A 12,244-nucleotide genomic window follows, 5' to 3' on the forward strand; every position below is an offset into this window, starting at 1 on the left:
AGGTGTAGGCAAACCTCAATATTTCTGTTTAGACTTTTTTTTTTAACCATAGATCATTAATTATCTTATTTTCCATCATTGCTGCTACCTGGCTCTAGAATGGTACCAAGACCTCGGGTCCAGAAACTGCATTTCGGATCATGTATGGCCCATCTAATGGACATCTACCATTCTTCCAGAATATTTCATCCAACATGAATTTTACAGAAATAAGTCTAAATATCATCTTTTGTGCTCTACTAATTTACTGGGTAATTTATTCAATAGGAAAATATAGAATTTGCGTAGGACCTGATCAGAAATACTGATCAACACAGAAGCTGAAGAAGCTTCTTGGATGAGAAGTGAAACGTTTTCAAGGAAAAAACAAGAAAGTCCAGTTGCCTTTTGAAAAAGCACCTTTGGGACAATCGTGACCTGGATGTTTGAGAATCTCCAAGGACACTGATCAACATACTTTTATCATATCACCAAAGCAACCTTCCTCACACTCAGGCCTTCAGATGTGTGAGATTTCATTTCCTATGTTTTGTCAGTTAGTAGGAGCAAAGCATACATGGTGTTAAATATCAACTAAACCAAGTTTTTATCTAGAGGAAGGTCAGCATGAAGTAATTCCCACCCCAGATGAGAAAATCTCATTTCACTGTTCTTTCATTTTAATAAAACAGTTGTGGGGAAAGTTTGTGTGATATCCACAAATATATGATAAATTGGAAAGTTTATCACTATGGAGGTTTACATCATCTGTGATGACATAATCAAATGGCACAAAATCTTACTTTGCGTCATTTGTGTGATGATTGATCTCTGCACACATTAAGACATTTATACCATTACCATAATTATAATTAGGCAAATTATATAAACTGCAGTGAATGTTTGATTCATTGCATACAATATCTATTCCATTATGCACTGGAATTTCATTGCAGTAATAATGATTAATGACTAATGGTGAGAATAACCATGAAGCATGAAAAAACAGTCAAGAATTGAGAGATTCTGACAAATTCAGTGGATGATATTGTTTAGATCTGGTTTTGGAACAGCTAGTGCAAATCAGTTGGGCAGTTTTTGCTTACCTCTACAGGCTCAGATTGATTGAGGCTTCTTTTCTTCCTGCTGTCTTTTTGGGAATATCCATTAATTTTACACTCATAACATGCTTCTGGGGACAAAGCATTCTCTTCACCTTGATCCACTGGTAGATACTGCCCTTTACTAAATCCCATACCGGAGACACAGTGCCTGGTAAATAATGTCATAATATTAGCACCTGGAGAAAGAAGCCTTTTTGTTGCCAGGTTGATAATTCATAAGAAAAAAGAATGATTTGTTATGCAGATAAAAACACAAGCTGTAATCATTTTGTACAAACAAAATGCATACTTTAATTGTGCATTTTCTTCTCAATGTTTTCAATCTTTTACTTTTCACCTTTGTTAGTAACTTAGCTTTAGGGAGGGACTTATTCCTTTCTAAACTTTTTATGTATATTACATACCTATTAAACAAAACAAAACAAAACAAAACAAAAGCAGTGATACTAACACAAATAGAACAAAAATATGTAAGACAAAGGAATAAATTTCCATTTCTTTCTGCAGAGTGGCAAGTCACTGATATATTTAAAAAGGTAATGTAAATGGAATTAAATATATTTTTATTGTCAAGGTTCTCAATATACATTACTGATATTTTATATATGAAAATAAGAAATTGTATAGTGTCGTCATTCAAGGTGATGTGATACAGTAAATACCTTCCTGGATAATGATGATATATTCCAACATTAGCTTTGGAATTATGGTCATAAGTTATGGTGGCCGTAAAGCAGGTCACCACATGATCTGACTCAACTTTATGTCTGCACTCTGACTTTCCAAGCTGTGGTTGTTAAGCAAACGAAGCAAAAGAACTACCTGACCAACGGGGACAGGCAGCTCCCCTTTGTGCACAGAAGGGAATTTGTTAGCTTCTTTTTTTCCAACCCAGTGCTGCAGTTTCCCTCCTGTTTGTCAAAGAGACAAGCAGCATTTTTTTTCTCTCAAGGAGCTGGCTGAAAAAGGTCTGTCCTGAAATCCACTCTTAGATTTTGGATGGACCTTTTTCAGCCAGCCTTCAGGAATCAACCAGGCAGCAACAGCTTGAGATCTTGTAGACTTTCTGGAAAAGCCAGCAGGGAAGTTTGCCGATGGCGATCACATGATTGCAGGGCACTTGGCAACCCGTCCTAAGTGTGAATGAGTTGCTAAGTGCCCAGATCACAATCCTGTGTCTGCATGGGTGCTGCAACAACTGTAAATTCGGGCGCTGTTCAAAAATCTCTTTGTTCAGCGCCATAGTAATATTTAATGGTTGCTGAACGAATGGTCATTAAATGAGGTCTATCTGTAATTGCAAGCCAATTGCTAACCACTAAATTGTAATCAATGACTGTGGGCATGCTGTAAGGGAAGCAACTTCTAGGATTGGATCAAAATGATTCAACAACGTTGGAGAGGAGGCATACGATACCACAGAAAATAAGACTATTATCTCTTACATAATTAGGCAGCTGAAAAACTCTACTGATTAAATCTACTCCTGCTGAAAAAGGCTATTCTGTCAGTGGTGGTTTTACTCTGGATCCAGTTCACATATTTAATTTTCATTTAATCTGAATTACACATTGTAAACTCTGTATAGTTCCAGTGTAAGCACTACGGCTGCCATCTTATTCAGTTTCATAAATATTTTATGTTTAAACAAGAGGTACATGATTTGTCTTACAAAAACCTAACTGGAATAGCCTAAATTCAGTGCAAGTTGGAGAACAGTAGAGCAAATGAGTTGGTAACTGGCTGGTAGTATTGCTTAAAAAAGTGATGATAATCAGCACTGAATTGGGATTGACTAGAACAGATGTTACAGATACATTCCTTTTTTGCGGAGGAACACAAATTATAGTTTCTCTCTAATAACTGTTTTAAACATTCAATCTTTCATGAAAGCATAATATGAAATCATAGATCACAGATCACAGACTTCACTAGTAGAAAATATTAACTTTATTAATGAATTGAGATTTGACTCTTCCAAGATAGCGGAAATTGCTTCATACTAAAATATGTTAGTTCCTCACAGTTTTGTAAAAGATGCAGGAAGTCTGCCACCATCAACTACTTACCCTTGCCCTGCTCTGTAGTAACCTGGAGGGCAGCCACAGAGGTATCCGCCTTCAGTATTGGAACAGCCATAATTGCAGGGATTCTTAGTAGAAGAACATTCATTGACATCGTGGCATGCGCTATTGAGCTGATCATAAGAAAATCCAGAGGGACACGCACATTTGTAGCTTCCTAGAGTGTTGTAGCATGAAGCTGAACCACAAATGCTAGGATTTGAGCATTCATTTTCATCTGTTGGGCAATTAAAAACATACTTTTTTAAGTATACAGATTTTATCAAGGGAGAGCTTGTTACAGTAGTGACTAATTTCTAAGGCTAATAAACGTATTTCCTAGTTTTCTTTTTTAAGATTGGCATACAGAAATTGGTGTTGTTTTAAAGAACCCGGAATAACAAAATAAATATATTTCATTTTAATAGCAGGGGTTGGTATAACAACTAGCAACATGAAGGATTAAATGATATAAAATAAACTAATTTGGTGTTTCTGTACACCATTTTTATTCTCTACCTTGTATCAATTCTAGCACTCTTTATGTAAAGTGAGTTTCTTACCCACACACTGATTCCACTGATAATGCTGGATATATCCGTGTGGGCAGCTGCATCTGTAGCCACCAAGAATATTTTGGCAGCCATGTTGGCATCTGTGATTTCCATCACACTCATCCACATCTATAAATAAAGATATTAAAACAAAGAAAAAGGTAAAAGAATAAAGTAGTAAACAATTTACTAAATTTTGTGTATATACGTTTAGAAAAACAATTCCATATCATACAATGACATTTTATTCTGAGTTAACATGCAAAGGATTGTTATTATTAAAGTTTTTATTAGTAGAAAAGTAGATTCAAGCTGTAAAAATCCTCTGCACCATTACAAGCCAGAGAAAATAATGCTTCAGTTTTCTCTTGCTTCCCACTTAAGGATAATTATGAATCAAGGGCCAGGAGGGAAGCCCTACCAGTAGCCATTCAGTATTTAGGAGAAGTGGCTGCTTTATTGAGGGTGGGTATGGGAATAATAATTGTACATGGTTAGCTAGAAAGTTCAGTTTACTTGTGGGCTGTTGAGAAAAGGAAAAATAGGTCCTTTTTCAGGTAAATGAAAGGATGGAAGATTTATGACATATTTTGTACATTTCAGCCATTCTTTTTTATTTTCCCTTTTTTGTATATTTGTTTGTTGAATTTGTAGGCCATCCCATTCCAGAGGATTCTGGAAAGCTTTATGAAATTAAAATAACAGTAAAATACAAAACAACTAAAGCAATCCATTCAGGAAGCAAAAACACTCTCTGTTCCTCACAGTGCTAAGACCAACAGCAATGTGGATGGACTCGGTTACAGTGACAATTGTTAGGAGACCTGAAGGAACAAGTTAGGGATAGATTGTCATCTATTTATGTGGTAGAGAAAATCTATCTATGTGGTAATAGGAGCTCAAAACAACTTGATGGCACATAATCAATCAAAAATTGAAAATTGTCCTCCAATCTATATTTCAGTAGCTCTGCCACACATAAATGACAAAATTCCAGTAACACTAAGAGTTAAAAGAGTTCCTGTGAATAATAAAGATGCCAATTAATCACATGACAAGTCTAACAGATACAAATATGATTATTAAATAATGATTGGCAATTTCCGGAAATATCTCTTTGGTATGTAATTTATGCACTCACAGTTTTCACAACTTATTACCTTCACAGTTCAATCCAGTGGAATCTAAAGAGAAACCTCTTTGGCATTCACAGGCAAAACTTCCAGGAGTATTTTGACAGATTCCTTTTGATCCACAAAGTGAAGGCTGTGATCCACATTCATTGTTATCTACAAAATGACATTTCATTTTTTTATGAATCAGATACAAAAGAAAACTAAAGAATGCTATGTATGATTTTTTTTTGCTGAATTGTATTCATAATTGATATTCTTAGTATCATAAAGACATGCTCTCAATTTCAAATATTATCATGGCTTTTAGCTTTCATTATAATATACAATGAAAACTATTTGTACCTATTGTATACTATCCATGCAAGCAATATAGGAAAATTATGGTTTCACTTTGAGAATGTTTCACAATGTCCCTCTACGTGAAAGAGGTTGCAAATAGCAAGGGATATATGATAAAGATCAATAAATGGAAAGATATATGTCAAGTGGAATTGATCAAATTCTCATCTTAATCTTTTTCTCATTAAATCATATTAATCTGATTATTAATCTTATTATTAGACCTGTTTGTTGCTAAGAAGATCAGAGAAATGTTACATGTTTTTCATGAAAAACAACAACATTAATCTCTTACCTATACAGGCCGTATGATGTTGAGTGAAACCTGGTGGACATTTACATGTGAATCCCCCCAGAGTATTGACACAAAGGAATTGACAGTTATGTTGTTTAGTTTGACACTCATCAAGATCTGAAAAAATAAGGTGTTTATTTCTTTTAAAATGAAGGCAACATAATTATTTAATCTAATATTTAATAACACTGTTGGAGCAATCAAAATTGCTTTTAAATGCAGTGAATTAACTAAAAGGCTCTCTTTGATTCAACACAAAAAATGCCATAGTATAAGTGCCACCCCTTACAAACATGCATGCAGAATCACAATGCATATAATAAAAAGGTGGAGCTTGTCCTACAGTTGTATGGCACTCATGCATCATTTGAGTAGCCACCCCCACCCACCATAGACATTTGTTCCTTATCAATTTTGCCTAGAAAAATCCAATCTCTCGCTTTCTCATAAATTGTCCTTTTTTGGAATTCTCAAGATCCTAATTTTGTTAATACCCCATATTCTGTGTTGCCCTGTATTATTTTCAGAGAAGTGGATGCTGGCAACTGGCCTGTCCTGCTGTCATTTGGACAGATAGTGAGTTTGGTGAGCATTTCCTTTATAATGGGTCAGGATGATGGGAATGGCATCCCTGCAAAAGCATAAAAGATCAGAACTCCCTGAGTAATGCTTCCTTAAGGATTTGTGTGTAGAGAAACATCTTCAAAAACCCACAAAAAAGTTCAGTAAGAATGGAATAATGGCACGGTCTTTACTCATTTGCCCATAGAACTGGAATATTTAAACCAGGGGTGTCAAACTGGATTTCTTCGAGGGCCGTATCAGCATTGTATTTCTCCGCGGGCCGGCGGGGAAGGGCAGTGGGCAGGACAGATGTCTTCTGCAGCACCCTGCTGGCCAAAACAGGGCACACGGGGTCCGCTTGTGGCACCCCTGTGCCTTATTTTCACTCTCCATGGCCCCCTGCAGCACTCTGCCGGCCATTTTCGGGTCCATTTTGAGCCCGTTTTTTGGGGGCCCTTTTTGGTTTGTTTTTCACCCCATTTTTCGACCCCTTTTTGGTTCATTTTTCAGCCTGTTTTCGGGTCCAATTTTGGTCCATTTTCAGCTGGCAGAGTGCTGCAGGAGGCCATGGAAGGTGAAAATGAGGCGCAGCCCATTTTAGCCGTCAGAGGCAGTGTGGGCCGGTCCTTTGATATTTCCAGGTGGCCTCACAGGCTGAATTTAAGCACCCCTGATATAAACAATCCAATATAGGTGTAACTGAACTCCATGATTTTATCATTATTTTCTTTGAAGACATTTCACTTCTTATCCAAGAAGCTTCTTCATCTCTCTGAAGAAGATGAAGAGCTGAAGAAGCTTCTTGGATGAGAAGTGAAATGTCTTCAAAAAAAGTCCAGTTGCCTCTTGAAAATGACCTTTGGGATTGAATCCAAATGGGCCACATTTAATATTATTGTTTTGATAGTTGATATAAAACATGATTGTATCACATAATAAATTAATTGGGTAGAAAATCTACTAAGTTACTCAATCTTTTTACCTCTACAGGATTTTCCATCATCTTGGAGGATATAGCCCCGTGGGCATGAACATTGATAGCTTCCTTCAGTATTCTTGCAGATAAAATTGCATGGTTTGGGAGACTGGGAGCATTCATCAAGATCTAATTACAGGAATAATTCATATTCAAGTTTAATTAATTCCACAATATTGGATTCAAAATAAAACTGGGGGACAATGCCTAATAGACTAAAATTTATTTAAAAAACGAAATATGGTTAAAGACAAGATTCATCATAGTGCAAAAAGGCCAACCAACCTGATAGGCAATAAATATTTTGAAGTTCTCACTTAGTAATGGGGGAAAAAATCCTTCAGCTCAATTTAGAGTTCAGCATTTGCAATCAAATTTGTAAAACGATTGAGAAAAAATATTTCAAGAAAGTTTAAACTCACAATATCAAATTTACAGTTCATATAGGAAGCTATGTAAGTTTAAGTCCCAAATTCCCACATGATAAATCACAGTGATATTACTACTTTCCAATCTTCATAAAAAAATACATCCAAAGGCACTGGAAGGAAATACTATCTTGCTTAAAGTAATTTATGACATTAATCCCACTTCCCAATTCCAAGCTTTGGCTCTCTACAGAACAAGAACACCATTTTTGATCATAATACAGGGACTATATTAAAAGGCATTAAGTTACTATTCCTACTAACACGAGAGAGTCTTGAATCAGGAATATAATTGAAGGGAACTTTCTATATCTGATGAAAAAGTAAATACAAAGCTTGAGGCTGTATAGCACAATATTTTAAATCACAAAATGGAAAATGTAACGAGTTATAATATAGATATAATAATATACTACAATATAGAAGTAACCATAAAGGCTATAACTTACCCACACAAGAAGTACCACTTATATCAGTAGTATAGCCAACTTTACAAAAACATCTGAAGGAACCCATGGTGTTTATGCATTGGCCATGTGTACATAAATTTGGCATGACCTTACACTCATCAATATCTATGGAATAAAAAATAAAATGTATTTTTTTATTTTGGCATGTAATTGCTTACTGTTAATGAAATACATGCCATTAAACAAATATAAATTAATTATATAGCCATATCCCTATAAGTTTTTTTGTAGGTATCAAAGTGTAAAACCTTTCTATCTATGGACAAAATGATTCACCAGCAGAGAAGCCAGTACTGTTTTAGCCAGAATGAAAATGAGGGTGTACTAAGAGTTAAAAGCTACTGAAAAATTCAGAATAATTTTTTAAATAAAAGTGTAGCACCTATCGTAATCATTGTTCTACCCACTGCTCTCAAATGCGAGAATTTTTTCCCATAAAAAAAGAAGCCCTACAGCACCATCCTTTTCCACCAAACCTCAGCAGAACTTTTCTACTTCTGTCTCACTCATAGCCAATAGAACGTCCTAAATTGTTTAAGCATTTCACTTTATAGTATTTCAATATGATGCCTACTAGTTTTATTCGCAACAATTAGTATCGATTGTTTCAATGTTACTAGAATATTAAAACTTGGTAGAGATGTGCAAAAGAAGTGCCAATTTTTGGATGGTTCACTTCTATACAGAAACAGCATGTTTTAGGCAGAAGTGATTGAAGGGGAAGAAAGTAGGGAAAAGCCAAGACCAGTAGCAGCAGTCTACTGTCTAATTTATAAACATTTTGTTGTATGTTCTCTTGAGATTGGGAAGGTTGGACAATTTATTAACAATGAATTTTCTAGCTGTTTATCAATGAATAATCTCTATAATCTAAATCAATACAAATAATCCATTTTAATTATTAACTGTATAGGAAAATTTCACTGCACATGAAATTGTTTGCTAAGCAATACAGCTAAAGTATACCACAATATTCTTCTATTTTCAAAATCAAGATATCTTTAGGGATACTAAGGCAATATTATATATCTTCATCTTCCTAGTTAGAAAAAGGAAACTTGTCTGAAGATTCCACAAAGAATACCTCTTCCATCAGTGGTGTATCCTGGACCATGTGGACACAGCTTTTTGTACTGAGTTGTTACTAAGAGTGGGCAAATCTCACACTGATTGCCCCATCCTCTTCCACCATCACAACAGCATTCTGATTTGGTGACAAGATTACGGCTACTGGAAGCCATTTGACACATTGTCTGCAAGACTTCAGCAAAGCAGAAACCTTGTCGGTTGTCTGTGTAATGAATGTGGAGAAATAACATACGTTTAAGTAAGAAGCATTTCATTCTGTTAAAATAATTTCTCATTTTTCAATCATGATTCTAGGGTAGTCATATTTTGGAAAAAATATTTTCATAAAAATAGCATCTAAATATATATTTCATGAAATAAAATGAAGATTTTTAGCTATGATAACGGCTTAGCACTTCACATATAGTAACTTTTAACTCAAAACATTTGTTTATTTCAAAACATTTGATAATTTATATCTCTTACATCAAAGTAAATTTTTAAAAATGATTGTAGCATTCTAATAATAATAAAGTTAGTAAAGATTGCTTTTTGTGAAAAAACAACAGCCCTATTTTAAGTTGCAAACAGATATCTTTATTCTTGTCAGTAGCACCTACAAACTATAGACAAACAGACATAGAAATTAAGGAATATAAATTTACTTGCCAATGCATTCAGTTCCAGATGGGCTTGACTGGAAACCTTCATTACACTCACATATGTAACTTCCAATAATGTTTATACAACGACCATTTTCACAGATACCAGGCTTACTGTGGCATTCATTTTCATCTTGATTACAAGAAAATAAACAAATAAAAAATGAAATAGCACAAAAGCAAAAAGAGTAACAGTAATTCCCACAATTCAAAATGAAAGCTACACTTCTGATGATAGCCGATTAAAAAAAATTTCAATGCTAAAAAGTCCTAACCTCAGAAAGACAGTTATATTGAGTGCCAAAAAAAAAAAAAAAAAAAAACCGATATGATTTTAATTCTTGTAAGCTTGCATTTCTAAAATATTTCAATGCGAGGGTTTTTTTGGGAAGCAGAGAGATAAGAATTACTACATGACAGGGATCTGCATCTGTTTTGATACAAATATGCGTTAAATTTCTGAAAAACTGAAATGGTAAATAGTCAGAGATTCGAATGAAAGTATGCACTTATTGAATAACTATTTGAAGCTTTAGCTGGATTGAACAAATAAAAATTTTGTTTTAGCATACAAATAATATAAGATAATGTAATTTATAATAAACAAACATAATTATTTCAACATTGACAATTCTTCATATTTATAGTTATGTAGTAAAAGTAGTGCATTTTACATATTACAAAATTTTCAGGTTTATTTTTTCCATGTGTCTTAAACTACAAATCTACTGAGAGCTGATAAAATATGACAGCTTAGTTTGTTTGTTTTCCCGCAACACTACCTTGATAATGTAATTACTATTCATTCTCACATGACAATTTATAATGACTCAATACATTCTAACCATAATATATGTAACCCTTTTATTATGAGATTCCTTTGGGAAATATAGATCATTTATGTTTACAATTCTAAATTGACTTGACAATGTTCTCCTCTCTAGTAGTCGTGGAAATTAAAATGTCAGAGGTTGTCAGGCAGAATTATATATAGTCCTGGCATGAAACTCTGTATCAATGGGTTCATTTATACCTTGTTAAATCCTTAAGGTATGGTCTTAAGTTTCTGGGATGTGGAAGGTAAATACATCCTGTGTAACCTGTAGAAGTCCTGTTACCAGCTTCTGCCTATGAACAAGCCTTTTTTGCATTTGTATTACAAACCCTTATTTGGATTCTTTAGCTGTTTCTCTAATAATCTGATGACAACCGTACACAATTACAATGCCTAGCAATAAAATACGCAATATTAAAAACTACCACTGTCTAAGAATGAATTATTAAATAAAATTGTTTGCTTTTAACTGAATTACAGAGAACAAAGTAAAGTACCTAGTTTCGGTACCTACCAATACAACCTTCTCCATCTGGTCTTCGAGTCATTCCAGGGGGACATATGCACATGAAGGTTCCAATCAGATTTTTGCACATCATGCCTCTTGATTCACAGTCATGTAGACCCTCTGCACATTCATCAAGATCTTTTCAGAAAGCAAAATAATATAAATGGTAGAAAAACAAATCTATTTTTTTTAATACTAGAGTTAAATTGGAAATTGAATGCCATCCCGATTCTTGTAACCTTATCAAAAACCAAACTGAAATGTAATGTAGCAATTCAGTAATTTATGAGGCACAACATTTTTAATAATACCAAATAATTCCATATTTTATTATTTTATACATTCTGCATACATTCTTTAATGCTCAGTTCCATCTTTCATACAAAGGCGATCAAACCGGTCAGTCCTAGAGGAGATCAACCCTGACTGCTCTTTAGAAGGCCAGATCCTGAAGATGAAACTCAAATACTTTGGCCACTTAATGAGAAGGAAGGACTAACTGGAGAAAAGCCTAATGCTGGGAAAGATTGAGGGCAAAAGAAGAAGGGGATGACAGAGAACAAGGTGGCTGGATGGAGTCACTGAGCTTAAATGGACTCCAGAGGATAGTAGAGGACAGGAAGGCCTGGAGGAAAGTTGTCCATGGGGTTGCGATGGGTAGGACACGACTTTGCAACTAACAACAACAATCTTTCATACAAGATGACATTATATCAATAGCCTTCTCTTCTATAGTAAATTGTCATGCTTCAATTTCAGAAACTTTACAGAATACATTATTCTATAAAAATTGTATTGGCAATTAACATGCTAAAGAGATCCTTACCTTTGCACATTTTTTGGTCCTCTCTTAATTCATATCCCACTGGACAGGTGCATTCATAAAAACCATAAGTATTTATACAGCGAAAAGCACAAAGCAAAGGATTTTGTGCACATTCATTTATATCTAAGCAAGACAAAACAGAATAATATACTTGCATTTAATAGTATACTTATAATTTATAATTAATCATTTTTTTCACTTTTCTTAATGCTGTGGGTAGTGCAGTTATGTGTGGAAAGAGATTGGGATAAGAATTAATGAAGTCTTTTCTCAACAAACAAAATTTAGGGTACTGGTCATACAAGGATTTTTTATTTCTAAAATAATTAATAAATACCTAAAATAATTATCATTATTATCCAACAATATTTAAAACAATAAAACATAATTAGAACAAAGAAGAAGGGAAAGGGATGT

At 34.3% G+C, this 12,244-nt stretch overlaps 1 protein-coding gene across 2 annotated transcripts in view; it reads right to left on the reverse strand.

The window, feature by feature from the left end:
- FBN2 (fibrillin 2) overlaps positions 1 to 12,244 on the reverse strand; it is a 125,622-nt gene that overhangs the window by 1,956 nt on the left and 111,422 nt on the right. For both annotated transcript variants that reach the window (XM_034410004.3, XM_087886020.1), the window contains exons 54-64: positions 11,828 to 11,950; positions 11,008 to 11,139; positions 9,666 to 9,791; positions 9,013 to 9,219; positions 7,908 to 8,033; positions 7,037 to 7,159; positions 5,491 to 5,607; positions 4,881 to 5,009; positions 3,730 to 3,849; positions 3,173 to 3,404; positions 1,086 to 1,251 (exon numbers count right to left, since the gene is read on the reverse strand). In XM_034410004.3, the coding sequence (XP_034265895.2) occupies positions 1,086 to 1,251; positions 3,173 to 3,404; positions 3,730 to 3,849; positions 4,881 to 5,009; positions 5,491 to 5,607; positions 7,037 to 7,159; positions 7,908 to 8,033; positions 9,013 to 9,219; positions 9,666 to 9,791; positions 11,008 to 11,139; positions 11,828 to 11,950 (1,601 nt within the window). The remainder of the gene's footprint in view (positions 1 to 1,085; positions 1,252 to 3,172; positions 3,405 to 3,729; positions 3,850 to 4,880; positions 5,010 to 5,490; positions 5,608 to 7,036; positions 7,160 to 7,907; positions 8,034 to 9,012; positions 9,220 to 9,665; positions 9,792 to 11,007; positions 11,140 to 11,827; positions 11,951 to 12,244) is intronic.

The sequence above is a fragment of the Pantherophis guttatus genome, chromosome 2, assembly GCF_059756535.1.
Source record: "Pantherophis guttatus breed Tessera chromosome 2, ASM5975653v1, whole genome shotgun sequence".
NCBI classification, from domain to species: Eukaryota; Metazoa; Chordata; class Lepidosauria; order Squamata; family Colubridae; genus Pantherophis; species Pantherophis guttatus.